This window comes from Pavona decussata, unplaced genomic scaffold (assembly GCF_977016875.1).
Source record: "Pavona decussata unplaced genomic scaffold, jaPavDecu1.1 SCAFFOLD_602, whole genome shotgun sequence".
Taxonomy (NCBI): Eukaryota; Metazoa; Cnidaria; class Anthozoa; order Scleractinia; family Agariciidae; genus Pavona; species Pavona decussata.
Window position 1 is genome coordinate 879,383 of NW_028145860.1, and position 16,742 is coordinate 896,124.

Sequence of the window (16,742 nt, forward strand, 5' to 3'; positions counted from 1 at the left end):
GATACCTGAATATATGAAATATGAATATGGTTGACAACATGCGCCGATTACTTCAGATTAAAACCTTTGTGTAAGCTTTCACTTCTTCTTGAAAAGTGGCAAGCCAAATAATCTACTGATGCGCATGCTGCGCCTCGCGCTTTCTCCGTTTAGAGAAAAACTGACAGATCAAATAACATTTACTGAGGTTCATAATTCTACGCGTACCTGAATTTGTCGGTTAATAGTTTTAAAGTACTATTTAATAATCCTTCTTTTTGCGAACAGTTATATTTAAACTTGTCTCCTGTCCCCTCCATTCTTGTCGTGATTTCAACGCTTGATTTCCGACGTGCCTGTGCCATTCAAACCTAGCCTTTATGAATTTATGGGTCCAATAAAAAAAAACATACACAAAAGTAAATGTACCTCACAGAAAACTTCTCTGGCTTGTTCTTCGTAAAAACTGCCGATGATGATTCTTGCGTCCTTTTTCTACAACATAAACATTTATTGTAAAAATGGCAAGTAAACAAAACAGTACAGTTTTATAACTTTAACAGTTTGTTAGAAACTTTGGATGACATAACATGAGCTGTAATTTGTTGCTTTCCAGGTCGCTGCGAGAGGCTATGAAACCAAAGATATCGAGCAATATTACATCTCGTTGGGTCCATAAAGAAATACAAGAAAAACCAATTTGTGCTTACATTATCTTGTTAAAACCTTCGAGGAAATTTGGGAGAATTCGACAATACTTTTATACCGCCGCCTTAGGTTCGGGCTCAGATAAACTTTCCAATTCTCCCAAACTTCATCTTGCGTTTGCATCACGTCATATATGCGCACGCGTGCCATTTTCGTGCTTGGTGTTACCTTGATGTTCGCCAGTTGGTTCGCTGGATTTTCAGTGAAGCTCTCTCCTGCTACAACCTCTATATCCATTTCTTGAAGAAGCTTGTGAAGTTTCTTCGTTGCCTAAATACAAGACGATGAAAACTGTAAAGTCACAAGAACCAGCCCTCTGGATGGGATGCTAGTCCATCATAGGATACCCAGCATATGAAATGACTTGGAGAATTACTTGTTCCGCCCAGCGTGAAGTGACTAGAGTATTACTACTCCCCCAGGATGGGATGCTAGAGTCCATCACAGGATACCCAGCATGACTGAAGTTACTAGGAGAGTTACCCACCTGGATGGGATGCTAGTCCATCACAGGGATACCCCACAGCCTTTTGTTTGGCTTCCACAACGGCCTTCTACAACATATTTATACAAGTATACCTACTAAGGGCAAGACAACGCGCCTAATGCGGGATAACATCATTTCCTCTTTAAGGTAGCAACTGACTAAGGAAAACACGCGATGGCTTTAAGCTTCAAGTCTTTTCCTGCAATCACCCATAAATTATACATGAAGGCTTTTAACAGCAATTATTTACAAACCTGTGAGAATATCCCTGAAGGATCGTTCTGATGGAGTGTGGCAACTCTTTTCCATCCATATTTAACCAACAGAGCTGCTCTCGCGGGATTAAATGCTGAATCCGAAGAAATCGTGCGGAAAAAACGAGGATACAATTCTCGGTTTTTTAAGACTGGAGATGTTGACGCATAAGACACCTAAAAGACCAGAAAACAGGCAGTGGGAATTGATTTAATTAAAGAGGAAGGGACATGCAAATGAATGAAAGAATAAACGAACAAGACTTGAAGCCGTAAACGATCGGAGGAAACAGGAAAAAAATCATGCAACAAGAATGCAACAAAGGACGTACGTCGCACTTCAGGGCTAACTTGCGGCCTACATGGCCGAACGTAACCCGGTTTCTTTAGCATGACGCAACCATGCAGGAATATTACTAACTCCTCCCTGCATGGAGGGGATGCTCGTCTATCGCAGTGTTACCCCCGGTACTTTTTTGCTTCAACCCAACGGATCCTCCGCCGGAATCTTTCGGCCGAAATTTCGACGCCCTGACCACTAAAGCTACACCCCAACAAATATGGGATCTAGTACAATGGGTAACAGTCGTATCTGACCAATCCTTTGTGAGAGGGTTCAAAGGTTTCAGATAAGTATTCGACGCCAACGAAACCAAATTTTCCTGTCAAAATTCAGCATCGTCGTCAAACAATTACAAGAGACAAACTGAAAACCTTCAGGAAGCGGGGAGGGGAAATAGATGTTCGAACTCTGATAAATCTAACGGTGGAGTGAAAGGACTTTCACAACTGGAAGAAAGCGGAAGAACGGCAGTTTTTCTTCTTTCTTAGACTTTTTAGCTATGGTATCATGGTGGAATCTTGACAGCGTGTTGCAATGAAAGGTAGGAGTAGTTAAATGATTTATCATAGTTTACTCCATGCAAGCAGGGGGCTTAAGCGTAAGCATGCGCAGAAGGATCCATGGATGTTTACACGAGTGATAACCATAAGCCTGAGAGACAGACGCAGGTGTAGTGCCTGAATATGAAAAGTATCTAAATTGGCGGATGATGCTTACTTTCAGTCGTGTCTTGTAGTTATGCACAACCTCGTTCCCAAGGCTTAGTTGCCTGGAGACGAGGTTGGCTTATGTTGTCCCGTTTTACACATGGATTTCTTATGCTTATTCTTGCATCACACGTTTAAGGGGTTTAAACCTGCCTTTATTTATGACCAAGGTTTACCTGTAGTAGGTTCCAGTACTTTGAGGTATCCGCTATCGGCTGAGAGACTCGGGAGAAGGCTGCTCCCAGAAGCATGATTTTCGTTGGTTCGTTGTAAACGTGATCGTATAAAATATGCATCCCAACTCCAGGGTCACACTAAAATCACAGAAATGAAATATGGGTAAGACTGGGTGAAAAATAATAGATGGCGGTGTTACACTTGGAAACGTATTTTTGAGCCATGACAGACTCTCATATTCTCTCATCAACTCTTACAAACTCCCATACGCGCTAACATGGACCTCCGATAATCGCCTATATCAACTCTCGTGTACTTTTATCAATTAATACTCACACACTCTTAACTCTCCTGCACTCTTTTAACGCCCATTTGACTTTAAAATGCTCCCATCAACTTCCCTTTGCTTATCATCGCCCCTTATACATCATCCCCCTTTGGCTCTCATCATCGTCAACTCTTGTAGACTCTCGTGCGCTAAGCTACGAACACTCTCGCTTATTTTTCTTAAGCCCTGGCAAAACGATCTAACGTTGTTGTACAACACTTGTTAGTTCAACAATGTTGAAACGTTTAACACCCGATGTTTGATGACGTGTGTTCAACATTTTTTGTTAAAAGAATGTTTTTCTTTCGATCAAACATTTCGGCCAACATTTCACAAATGTTGAAGTTATAGCCGGCTTTTCAACATTGTTGAACTAACACATGTTGTACAACAATGTTAAATCGTCTAGCCGGGGCTTTAGGGATAGTAAAGCGAGCGCGCACGCGCAAAAATGGGGGATTTTCCACGCGCGTACCGTGATTTTGTCGCTGTGAAAAATACGGGACTATTCGTAGTTTACTCATGCCCCCACACTGTTTTGTTTTTTTTGTTTTTTTTTTTGCGCACTCATCAGCTCCATGCGCTCTTATTAATTCTCATTTCCTCTCGTCATACCTTACACGCTGATAAACTTACATGCGCTTATCACGGACTCGATCCTGTGTACCCTCGTCAACTCTCATACGCCCTCATTACACTAAACACTCTAAAGCGCATTCATCGACTCCCATGCCCTCGCCAAGAGCTTAAAATGTTATAGACTTAGGTTCTTCAAAAACTAAAAAGTAAACGTCTTGAGTTATTAAGACTATTTCCGAAAGGCAATTGCCAAGGCATTCCTAGATTGTCGAAGATTACCCGAAGACTAGCGAAATTTACCGAAGATAACTCCATCATAAAAGCCTTCACAGACTCTTTTGTACAAACCTTTGTATCGTTAAGTACCATATTCAGCTGGTATCCCGGTAATACGTCTGTTCTGTTGTTCACTTGTTTCAAAGCCAACTCGATCACTATCTTGACAGCTAAGCCACCACCCCAGCATGTTCCGGTCAGAGGGGCATACGCCCCAATCGTAAGATTCTTAACTCCATCGGTTAAGACTGTGAAAAACAGATATTGTTGACTAAACGTTAGGCCAGTTTACACAGGCACGTTTAAAAACCAAACATGTTCAGTTCTTCCCGGAAATTGTAAAATAAATACTAGCACTGGCAGGACGACAGCCTTTTTGTTTGTCCTATTTTGGATGGTTTATAGAGTTAATTACAAAGCAGGGGAGAATTAACAAAAGGGAAGAAGCTTCTAATGATAACATACGGCAAAACTGGTTTGATCTACTGCTACTTTGCCACTATTTTCTTTTTAGGTAAATTGAAAAAGGTGCCTTGGTTCTTTGTCAGCTCTTTGACTTTATAGTAATCGTACAGTGACATTAATTATCAAGAATTTGCATTAAACGTGGCCAATGACAGTTTGCGTTATAAATTTGTTATTCTTCCACAGAGGCAAAGCAAACATTTTTTTAATCTAAAGTAATTACTTTGACGGTTTTTATTACTTGCGTATGTCGGGTAAATAGATGCGGGAGACTATTGACAAAATTGACAAAATGAGCTTTTGTATACGTGTCTGATTCAGTGGTAACGTTCTAAGGGAGTAACGAAAAGGAAAGCTAGAAAAAAAGGTTTTCTGCAAATTTAAGGGGTGAGATAAAACGCCAAAATAGTTGAGAGACTTGCGAATCAGTGAGTGTAAACCGAATCCAATCAATGAAGAACGTAAACCGTCATTATTTTCTGAATTCCACGATTAAGGCACTTCTTTAAAGTCTCAAGTTAATAAAGTATTTTCTACAATCTTAAGAACTTACCTCCGAAAAGAGCAAGCCAAATCAGACAGAACTGCAGCAATTTAGAAAAATAAGTCGGTTTCACTCTTAACATCGTGAAATCCATTCACAGCTTTAACTTGTTTACAAACTGGCAGTGCTTTCAGTTTGTCGTATAAAAATGATGTCTGACTCGTTCATTTCTCAGATTCTGCTAGTATCTTCTGAAGTTCTTGAGTACAGCAGACAGAATATGCTTCTGCAGCAGACCAATTTTCATTTCTCCTTGTCCGTAAGTAGCGTTCTCGACATTCCCCCTTGAATTCGCCAGCAGCACAAACGCGCTCAAAGTTGATAATTGCTGTCAGCCTTGTGCTAACATTCCTTTAGCACTTTGTTGTCATTTGCCGTGTAAACTTAGTCTGTTGGACTTTGGGATCGTGTATTCTGTCATTTAAAACACCCAAACTCCGCTACAAGGTATTGACACAATTCGGCAAAGACAAAAGGACACTAAAACAACGTTAAACCACTAAAGAAAAGCGAGGAAAATCCATATAGAAATATTTTATTCTCGGAAGTCCACTTAAGAAGTTGCTAACTTGACACTATTTTTTTTAGATTGCGACACCCAAGATTACATGACTAAATTTGGTTGTCCTTTCCCCTTAGTCTTGTTCTTGTTGACTGAACCTATATTTTATATAAATTGATCATAATCAAATGTCTTCTACTGCTGATCAAACCGCTTGTGCAACAGTCCAATTGCTTATTTAACTGAAAATAATTATAATATGGATCAAAGTGTGTATGACTGACACTATTTTTTTCGATTTGCGACACTCAAGATAACATGACTAAATTTGGTTGTCAACAAGCCGTGTTGTTACAGACACTGATAATAGGGAGGTATGCCTTATCACATACGCTGGTTGTGACCTTCTTATTTGCATTTTGCGATCTCCAAGTAATTCAGAGGAGATTTTTGCATTTCATAACATTTTAAATTTACTTGTCAAAATAATTTACGATTGTTTTCTTGTGAGAAGTGCAAGACTACGATTTCCGGACCACTCAGTATTCATGTGGGACTCGGTGAGCATGCGCAAAAGACCAGGTCCACCTTGGGTCATAATGCCGAAAAAGCTGGTTTTAAATGCCTTTCTGAAACTTAACACTTTCCAAAACAAATTGGAATAAAAAAAAGAAACCCAAAAGCCGTAATTGTTTCGTTTTGCTTAAAATTACTTTACCGGTTTTCGAAATTGAGAAATTAGTTTCATCACGGCCGGATGGTAAAGGCAATAGAAACCTGCCATAGAAAACTGCCGTCGATTTGTTAATTATAATATACCATTTTTGACAGAAAAGGTAACCCTTCGCAGGAGCCTATTACTGTAATGGGCTCCTGCCCTTCGATATACCTTTCATCAAAAATTGTACCCTTTTCGTACCTACACGAGAGACACTCTCTCGTTGTATCTGTTTGAGATATTTTGAAAACTCTACCTTTTTCTAAACTTTAGCTCGTTAAATTCCCCCCCCCCCCCTCCTTTTATATACCTCCAACCTGAAAAAGGTAAAAAAAACTTTTGAATGCAGAGGTCCACACAACGCAGGAATTAAACTTGCTGGTAATTTTGCCGGATCTCTCTTGTGAAAGACTTCGTGCCAGGCGTCACTTGAACGTGAAAATACAAAACTGAATGCAAGGCTGGCACTACGGCAAAGGGCAGATTTTATCAGTGGCCAGATTAGTTAGATTGGCCACTAATAAATCTGCCCTATGCCGTAGTGCCAGCCTTGCATTCAGTTTTGTATTTTCATGAAAAAGGTACCCTTTTGGGCGGATCCCCTATAATGGTTATAGGGAGTAGCCCCACCCCCCTCCCATTAATGGGAGGGATATGCAGTGATATGGGGATTCCCATTATGTACGATAGCCATTTTATAACATTATTAAACAACACTGGTTATAACCATTTCTCGATAACTGTTTAAAGATTGTCTCACAGTGTTACGAAAGATTATGATCAATTCCTTAAAATTTATGATAGTTACCGGAAACTTACAAAGACTACCAAAGATTGCCAAAGAAGACGAGAAGATATTTTTATTTCATACGAACAACTAAAAGCTCAATATTATGAAAGGTGTTGGTCATCGTGGTTTAAAATGATAGATGAGTTAATGGTTTGTCTCACGATTGAGTCACATAGATGTGGATCGCAACGTTTCGACCGCTATACTGCTGGTCTTCATCAGGCGATGGTGTCGACTGATTGCGTAACAGTATAAGTAGCACCTATTAAAGTTCGTTGAACAACTAATAAGCGTAATATAAATAATGGTAATTGAACTGAGTGGAGTGCAATTTGGTCTGAAATCATACGCGTGATTTCAAAATCGAATGAGCGCACAGCGCGAAGTTTGAATTGAAATCACAAGCATGATTTCAGACCAAAATTGCACGACACAAAGTTCAATTACCACTTTATTACACCTATTTTTAAATTGCAGAGTTTTATTGTCAATATTACATTCTATTTTTGTTACTTCATTTCCATTTTGATGGGCTAAAGAAAGGATGCGATTTAGATTTAAAAAAATGGTGCAATTTAGGAATAAATCGCACTGTTAAGAGCCAATCAGATTGCAAGGATCACAAGTGACTTCAAAATGGGTGTAATAAAGCGTTAAATTTCAGAAACCGATGGTTTCACATTGGAAATAACTCCTTTCAAATCTCTGAACTTTTCATTTGCAATAACTGACCACATCAGATGTTGTTACCGGCCGGCTTCCCAGGGGAACTCTCTCTCTATCTGCCTTGAAATCAATCGTATCCTTTCCGCGGGGTCGCTAACATCTTTATACTTCTCAAAGAGCGCTTCCATTTGCTCGTTAGCTTGTTCTTTGGCCAGTGGTTGTAACTTTGAGTTAAACAACTTGATTTCTTCTTCCGCTAGATATTGAACATATTCCTCTTCACTATCAATGGCTGAATCTGCCTTTGTACAACATCGATCCACAGAAATTAAGATCGTTGCAAAAAGAACGACAACAGCTAGCAAAAGAAGTGCTATAATCTGCGATTCTGCTTTGGCATATTGAAAAGCCGTTAAGAGTGCTGGCTTTTGAAGAGGGTCAGTTTTGCTGAGGCGGGGCTCTTGTGGGCCAAGTTTTAAGCAAATGTAAAATTCGGCGTCAACAAAAACAAACAAAAGCCACACAACTGGTGGTAAACTGCACAAATACACATATTTGCGCAAACGCTTCCAAATACTTCGACGCCGGTTTCTTGGAAGAAGACAACATCCAGACACAATTTTCCAGAAGGACTTGGATACCATTAAGGCAAGGCAGAAAAAAATCGCTACTGGAACAAACATGAACAGTGAACTGTACAATTTATAATTCTCTTCAGGGCACTTAAAAAGCAGCTTATCCAGAGCTTTTTTTAAGCCAAAAACAGCTCCCGATACCAAAGCATGTTGCAATGGAAGCTCCGCCTTCTTCAAAATGTCTTTGAGAGACAACAGACCAGCTGAAGTCATCTGGCTAAGGTTTGGGATACTAGGAACTGCTTCTGTCATGCTTACCTAACTGCCAACTCCTTAAATTAAAACTGTTGAAATTTGTGCGACTGAAAATTTTGTTGCATTACGGGTCGAGTAATAATATTTAACAATGAAGATTTCCATTGTTGGTTGTCCGAAAATGCCACCCGCTGTTACCTGCGGCGAAGAGTGTTGCTTTTATATCTCATGTGTTAAAACTTTAATTTGGCTCCGAAGAAACTCCTCTCCTTATCTGAGAAAGCAACTTTGTTGCTTTCCGAGGTCGCCAAAAAATGTTCCGAGTCTTTCCGAGATCAGTTCCAGACTGTATCTGAGTCAAACCAGGCCTCTCTAGACCTGCCACCAACTGGTTGTGCGTGAATTACTCAAAATGGACGCCTCTTTAGACATTTTAGTTGAGATACTGAATTCAAAGTGACCAAACGCACCATCTCCGGCATGTGTCCCAGTGCATGTAAAAAGGTTCATTTACGTTAAAATCTAAGTTTAGTGAAGAGTTAATGATAGCTTAAAGGGGGCAAAAATTAATGTCAGAAAGACTAGGAGAACGACGAAAACAATTCTTCTCAAGAACGGTATGAAATGAAACTACAAAACTGTGAGATGACGTTTGAAAGGGGAGTTAAGAGGTTGATCTTGTGTGAACGATCACCCAAAATTAAAGATAAGATATAATTTCAGTTAATAAGGATTAAACGTGTGTAAAAAAAGTAAAAATTTCACAGTAAAAAGCTAAAATATGCGAACAAACGGTCGCTAGACGAAAGAACAAACGTATAGCTCTGGAAATTAAACGGCAATATTTATGCAAAGTTTTAAAAGTGATGCCGGCAGTGGCGGGCCTAGGGGACGGCGGGGAACGATCCGATCCACGGATCTGACGTTGTACTTTATCACAAACAGCACCACCGTAAAATTACTGCTCAGTAGCTTTTATTTGAATGGTCACACTTTAGGATTTCGTCCACAGATTCAAAAGTTAGAACCACCTTGAACAGCATAATAAACTGCACCACAGGAAAGTACTGCTCAGTAGCTTTCATTTGAATGAGTCTCTGTATCCGCAGCTAAGAAGTATTAACTACAGTAAGCTTAACTTTGGACACGGACAACCTTTGTATATAAACTGCCTTGATTTACTTTATTTTGAAGTTACATTTAAAGCTAGCTTTTATCATTTTTCTTGCTGTTTGCAGCATTGCACTGTGTTTTTCTAAAACAAATGAAACGAAAATCCGTTAGAGCCGCATCATTGATGTGTAGTTATAAAGTAAGTGGAGAATTCAAGGGTGTTTATTTCTTTTTTTGTTTTTGTTTTGTGTTTCTTTGGTTTTTTTTACTTTGTACCCGTCTCAATTTACAGGCCCCTGTTTTAGAATAAACTGTGATTATTTTAAATACACTATTTCATAATTAAGCGGAGGCGTAATAGTGTAGTGGCTAACGTGATGGACTTTCGTTTGTAAGATTATAGGTCACTGGTTAGCCTGCGTGGAATGGGAAAGAAAGACGGGGGTGGGGTTGAGGTGAATCGGGCGCGCGCGCGAAGCGTGGGGGACCCCAAGTTCTTCCTTTACTCTCTCTGCCGTTCTCCCCTCGCTTCGCGCGTGCGAATGATTCCCACGCAGTTTAGTCACTGGTTTAATGGTAGTTTACTCTCTGCATTTTTGCAATGTCTCCTTTGTCGAGACAAGTTAGTCCACATTTTCTTTCTCTTACCAGGTGTACAAATGGGTGTAGGCAAAAGATGCAGGGTGGCAAACTGAAGGACGGCAAATGGTACATTTACCCATAATTCTTACCGTACGAAAACCTTGAAATCGCTCATAAAAACGCACCGAAAACTTTTAAAAACTTCAAATCAAACATACAAAACGTTGTTAGTTTAGCTGGACGGCTTTTGCTATATGTATGGCTTTCTATGTGCCTATTGGCTATGACAGGTTTGCAAGGTATTTTGCATGGTAAAAGGAACAGCGGCCATCATCGGCGGATCGTGCGATGGACTAGAATTTTTCCAGGGGGGGGGGGGGGTGGGAGGTGGGGGAGAAGTAAAATCCTAATTGACTTCATGACTTGACTTCATGCCATTGAGAACCCGGTTAAGTTCCGCACGTAGGCCACCTATAAGTCCAAAGTGTGCTTACTTATTTCATAAGCAAATCTGTATCTTCCTTTCGGTCTGACGTCATTTTTATTGCTGCACTCTTATAAACAATAGTTACCAGCCAATCGACGCGCGAGAAACTTGACATTTAATCCTGGTTTACACGTACGACGCAAGCATAAGCATCATCACAAGCAACCTACGTGTAAACCGGTGCGACGCAAGCATAAGCGACTTGTGCTTGCGCTTGTGCTTATGCTTGCGCCGTCCCGGTTTACACGTACGACGCAACGACGCAAGCATAAAAACAAGCACAAGAGAATGGAACGATTTCCATTCTCTTGTGCTTGTGCTTGCGTCGTATGTGTAAACCAGGACGACGCAAGTACAAGCACAAGCGCAAGGAAAGGAAACTGAAAAACAGTGACAAGTTGTAAGTGTGACAAGTTCTAGCTACTCATGCGTTGCCATTTGCAAAATGGCGGCAGCTAATTTTTATGCTTCTGCGCTTGTCACCTTATGCTTATGCTTATCGCAGGTGTAAACATCCTTGTGCTTATGCTTGCGTCGTACCTATAAACCAGGCTTTATTGTAGAAATATACACAGATGTAGATGTAGACTTTATTTATAGTCAATATACTCTTAGCCTGGAAAAACGCTAGTTTACATGTATTCCACTGCACTTAACAAATTAAGATACGATCAAATCAGAAAATATAAGTACAATGTTAAAAAGTAGTAAGAACATAGGATTAAAAATTTAAAACAGCTGAGGACATGACTAAACTATGTGTTAAATGTTAAAACAGCAGCAAGGGTATATTATTAAAAATTTAACACAGCTGACGACATAGAAAGTAAAAATGAATCAGGCATGTATGAAACTATGACGACGCAATTCTTAATTACTTTTCTTGTCTACTGCTGCCAATAAACAGTATATATCATAAATTTAACTTCTTACACATTATTTTAAAATCCACAGCAGCCGTTTGGTTATGTTTTATCCCGCGGTAATACATATAGGGGAATATCGACAGGGAACAACCCTTGCGACTCTTTCGTCATTCAAAGGAGCTTCGTCTTGTGTCTTATCCATGTTCGTATTTAGACTGAAAAGGAAAGAAAATTTATTGACAACCAAGCTTTCTTAGCTGTTTACGTTCTTAATACATCAAATTTCAAAATTTGATGCTAATCTCAGCCCAGTAAGCTAAGTATATAGAACTAAAATCTACAAGACCACAGCGACAAACCGATGATTGGTGCCGGATCTCTTGTAGACCTGGATCAGTAAATTATTTCAAATGCAAAATGTAGACGGCAGACTGATCCCAACGGCGAAGGTGGCAAAAAAAAAAATAAACAAAATGGCTAGAACGACTGGAATATATTATAACAAATAAGCCCGATATTTCGGTTTGCAACACAAACTTTCCTCGGAGGCTGAACGGTAAAAAAAATGAGAAGCTTGATAGGATCGTTACCTACCCTAAGCTTACTCTGTTATAAACGAAACTGGCCTACAATTCTCCCAGGACTCCCACTTTGCTTTAGGCTCCATTTACACTAATGCGCACGCGCACGTCTTTTACTGTAAAACGCACCAAAAGCTCCGCGTCCGTGCTATCGTTTGCGCAGCTTTTCCCCCATTCAAATTAAAATGCTCGAATACTTTGGAAACATCACGAGGAAACTTTAAAACAGTCATCAGCGCATGCTACCAATAGACACATGCGCGATGTCTGTGACTTGGCGAGGATTTTCGCTACCCACACTCAGGTACACGGGCTCCTTTTTCAAATTCCTCTACTTCGAAGATAGCCTCGCACGCAGACGTTCTTAGGGGTTCGTCACGTCACGCGTTCCACGCGTGACGAACCCCTAAGAACGTCTGCGTAGGAGGCTACTCCGAAGAGCGTTTTTGATCTTTGCAGTGTGGACGTAGGGACAAAACGCATCGAGTTGCAGTTGGCTTGAAGAACTCAGTTGGAAGAGCACTTGAGAGATCACTGGGTTCGAATACAAGTCAAGCTTGAATTTTTATCGCACTTCAGATAATCCTTTAACCCCTAATATCAAAGAACATAATCTCCTATCTTGTCCTCATACTTTTCTTATAAAAGTACTTGGGAGAGGTTATTAAAATATCAAGAAAATTCACCTTGCGTGATCATATTCTTAACTCTCGTGACCTCAGGGGTTGAATAAGCATTGATATTACAAGGAGAAATTTGATACTGATCACTGTTAGGGCTTAAAGGAATTCATGGTAAGGTACCATATAGTCACCCATATAATGCTAACCATAACCCTAACCCTTCATATAGTCACCCAACCCTCCATATAGTCACCAAAACCTTGCCATGAATTACATGCTGCTTAAAGGGTACGTACTTACTGCGCAATTTAAGGTCCTTTTGTGAAACATGGATCAAAAAAATAAGAGCAGAATTAACCCAAAGACCCTTCCTCTTTACCTTTCTAACTCATCATAGCTATTCGGCGACTCGGCAACAGGAATTTCGGACTTTTGGAATGCTCTGAATTTCTTTCCAAGTTTGAGCCTGGGTCGAGCCTCCATTTCATGTGCGAAGACAAAGAGAAAGAGAACAAGAAATACCGGTCTCATCGTCACCATGGTAAATATTGTAAGGACTGACACCTAAAATAGAACAAACATCGATCATTCAATTGTCGTTAAGTGGGGAAACACTGAGTTTGCGTTATGCAAAGATACCTGACTCGCACCCAGACGTCTCTCTCATCATACAAAATAGCACGCATGGTGCCTTGCATTACTCGCTCATTCAAAAGCGAAGAGCAAGTGGATGAGGCTAAAAATATACTATTTCATTTAGCAGTGACTTAAAGTTTATTGGCAGTAATCATCGGTGATAGGATTGCCAGCAATCGAAGCAGTTCTAAGGAGGTCAGTTACCATGCCAAAATGATCTACTGTTCTATGTTAGATCACCTTCCACAAAAATCACAACTTATTGATAACAATGATGACGCCGGGATGATGATGATGATGATGATGATAATGATGATGACGATGACAATGATGATGATGATGATGATGATGATGATGATGATGTTGACGATGACGATGACGATGACGATGACGATGATGATGATGATGATGATGACGATGATGATGATGATGATGATGATGATGACGATGAAGATGACGATGATGATGATGATGATGATGATGATGATGACTACTTTTACAGAATAAACAACAGCAATGTGAAACTTGAAGTGAAAGCAGGTGTTGTGTGTTATGTTTCACAGCTGTGTTTTGAGTCCGCGGAGGAAGCCCTTTTAACATTAAGCAACACTGTACACGATGGTTCTATAACTTTTTAGCCTGTGGATGAAATCCTAAAGTGTGACCATTCAAATGAAAGCTACTGAGCAGTACTTTCCTGTGGTGCTGTGCGTTATGCTGTACGAGGTGGTTCTAACTTTTGCGTGTGTGTATAAAATCCTGAAGAGTGACTATTCAAATGAAAGCTACTGAACAGGGTCGGGTTGTTCGAAAGCCGATTAACGCTAATCCACGATTAAAAGTTAACCGAGGTTTTCAACTCGCTCATTAAAGATGATTTTAAAGGCTCATTTTAATCTAATGGTTAAGAAAAGTCTAAGGCAAAACTGAGGGACAAAAATGTTTTGGAGAAATCCTTACTGATTAGTAAATATACTCGAATCAAAGTTCACGTTAACCCAGGATTAGCTCAATCGAACTTTCAACAACTCGGCCCAGTTCTTTACTGTAGTACTGTTTCTTATATTGTGCAAGGTGGTAACAATATGAGAGCCACCATTCAAATGACAGTGAGTTTCTGTAGCACTCTTTATTATAATGAACTGAGGTGGTTCTGAACTTTTCAACCTGTGGATGAAATCCCTAAGCTCCTAAGCATTATTACACGATATGGCACTGTTTTAGAGTGTAGATACGTATCAAAACAAGTGAAAAGCAAGAGACTGTATAGCACTTTTCCGGGACGCACGCAACGAAATCACTGTGAAAAAAATTATTGATTGTATTTCATAAAAATGTCGAATACTAAACAATTTCTTCCGTGAAAGTTGTTTGGTGAACTGGACGGTATTTTTATGAGTCAGGATTTATTTTTCTCTTAAATCAATGAAAGACTCGAATAATAAGATCTGTCAAGTGGTAGTATTACAAACTTTTTCGCTGAATGACCTCTTTCAAGAGAAAATGCTTATCATGATCTTTCCCGGCCTCTTGAATTGATATTTTCCCTTGACAGTCTTTGTGTGTCAATTAAATTAAAGAAATTCTCCTGAGATAAAATGAAAAGCTTTCAAGAATCGTTAATATTAACGTTATTCGAAGAAATTAGTACGTTGCAAGCTAAAATATGCTAGCAGGTGTTCCATTTATAATTTGCCAAGGCGGCTGAATTCTGACTACGAAATAAGATTACGCGGAAAGATTTACGCAAATAATGCTTTAAATCGGGAATTTAACAGCTACTAGAATACCAATTACAGCGCATTTTCACAGTGTAAGGACCCCTGACAATAACGATTGACTCTGTTAGTTGTTACTGGAAACAGCAGTGTGTTTCAAGATGGCACGAGCTAGGCTCTGATAAATAATTTACACTGACACCGACAGCCAAGAAACTACTCTCTTATAGTTGCATTGAGAAAGCGCCGTATTATGGATATCTTTTTCGTAAAATTTAAGCATATATTTGTAAATATGTTTTATACGTTTGCATTAAGATTGATGAGCCTATCTGTGCTGGCTACTTGACTGTATCGAGCACCTGCAATGATATGAATACAATGGAAGGCTGCTAAATCGTGTAAATACAAAAGTAACGCAGAGCTTTCTGGACTTGTACTATTGATCTTGCGTTGGTAAAAGTGATGATAAGATGTATAAGGTATTGTCGATATTTTAATATTTTTGAACTTGCGTTATATAAAAGGTGATTCATGGAACCTTTTTTTCTATAATTGTTATTACGCGATCAGCCAGTAGCCAATCTATAGAGCGCGTTCTAAGCAAGATCTGAATCAAAGGAGTATTCGAAAAGCGTGAATTCTTGTAATAACAAACTACTAGATCGAAACCAACCGTATACGTTATTGAATTTTTACCTTTTTTTCCCTTTTTTATTGAAGTTGTTTAGGATAATTTATCGACGAGACCGATGGAAAGAGAATCGGTTTGGTTGGTCAGTGCTGACTTTGAATTTCTACCTACTTTTACAAATGAAAAGGGAATCAGTTCATTTACTGGTTGGCGAGTGCTGGTTTTAAAAGCCATTTTTGACTTTTGCTCTCTTTGATACATTACCGAAACTATTAACTTCTCTCCAGCGACGTTCCTTTAATCCTAATATTATTTTTTTTTATGCGTCAAGCGGACATCTAAAAATTACTAGTTCTACAGCGATATAATAAGTTTACTTTACAGATAATGATTTAAAAACTAGTATTTTTCAACAAGCAATCTAGATTGTTATCAGCTAAATTTTATACTTACTCATAAAACCTCCTTTTATATTGCTGTGTTCAGTAGTTCTTCGCACTAACCAAGTAGCTAAAATGAACATTACTCGAGAGGAAAGCTTTTAAATTGACGTCTCTGACGACGCCTTAAAAGTTACGGAAGTAAAGTGATAGTTCCATTAACGCTCCCCAATTTGTAAAACCTTTCGGCAATAGATCCGCTTAAACAAAAAGCAAGTGTCACAAAATTAATGAAAGATATTATTGTACATCGGTCTAACATCAAGAATTTTTGTCTGAAACTCACAGCCTTTTGTTATTAGAAGTAGTGAGAAACGGATATTGATTCGGCCTTTGTTCTCTAGAACTAACTTCGGCAATTAACTGTTTCAAAGTAAGATTTATATTTTCATTAATTTCAGAAGCACGTTAAGTCTTCTTGGTAAAGAGAAGGGATATTTCAGTCTTGATTAAAATTCACACCCGCTTTTCTGATGTTTTTTAATAAACCTTATTATACGAAATTAACGCTCCATGAAATTACCGCGAAATGTTTCAAAGTTGCGTAATTTTCTCTTAGCATACATTTGCGCCACCTTAATAAAGTAGGGCGTCATTTCCGTGACGCTCAAGTTCTATATTTTATGGTCGACTTCTTTAGAGGGGGAAATTTAAAATCTAAAAAGCGGTTTTCTATGTTTTAAATATTTTAACCTCTGAATACAGCATT

General features: G+C 39.2%; 2 protein-coding genes and 1 long non-coding RNA gene across 3 annotated transcripts in view; all 3 read right to left on the reverse strand.

Annotated features, from left to right (window-relative positions):
* The window catches only part of LOC146449229 (gamma-aminobutyric acid type B receptor subunit 2-like), a 30,677-nt gene extending 25,311 nt beyond the window's left edge, over positions 1-5,366 (reverse strand). The window contains exons 1-6 of the mRNA XM_085101490.1: positions 4,857-5,366; positions 3,911-4,086; positions 2,655-2,792; positions 1,429-1,605; positions 856-957; positions 409-474 (exon numbers count right to left, since the gene is read on the reverse strand). Coding sequence (XP_084957616.1) covers positions 409-474; positions 856-957; positions 1,429-1,605; positions 2,655-2,792; positions 3,911-4,086; positions 4,857-4,941 — 744 coding nt within the window. The 5' untranslated portion in view covers positions 4,942-5,366. The remainder of the gene's footprint in view (positions 1-408; positions 475-855; positions 958-1,428; positions 1,606-2,654; positions 2,793-3,910; positions 4,087-4,856) is intronic.
* Positions 5,367-6,920: 1,554 nt separating this feature from the next.
* On the reverse strand, positions 6,921-8,568 carry LOC146449230 (calcium homeostasis modulator protein 6-like). Its single transcript, XM_085101687.1, has one exon. It carries the CDS (start codon positions 8,408-8,410, stop codon positions 7,604-7,606), a length of 807 nt encoding a protein of 268 aa, XP_084957813.1. The 5' UTR covers positions 8,411-8,568; the 3' UTR covers positions 6,921-7,603.
* A 2,543-nt stretch (positions 8,569-11,111) lies between these two features.
* LOC146449231 (uncharacterized) lies at positions 11,112-16,236 on the reverse strand. Its single transcript, XR_014860627.1, has 3 exons — positions 16,047-16,236; positions 12,985-13,169; positions 11,112-11,616 (listed from the first exon to the last, which is right to left on the reverse strand). It is a non-coding gene; the product is annotated as an uncharacterized LOC146449231 (long non-coding RNA).
* Positions 16,237-16,742: the final 506 nt, after the last annotated feature.

What these genes read in the sequence shown, in the direction of transcription:
- LOC146449230 (XM_085101687.1), bottom strand. Translation starts at nt 8,410, where the DNA reads ATGACAGAAGCAGTTCCTAGTATCCCAAACCTTAGCCAGATGACTTCA.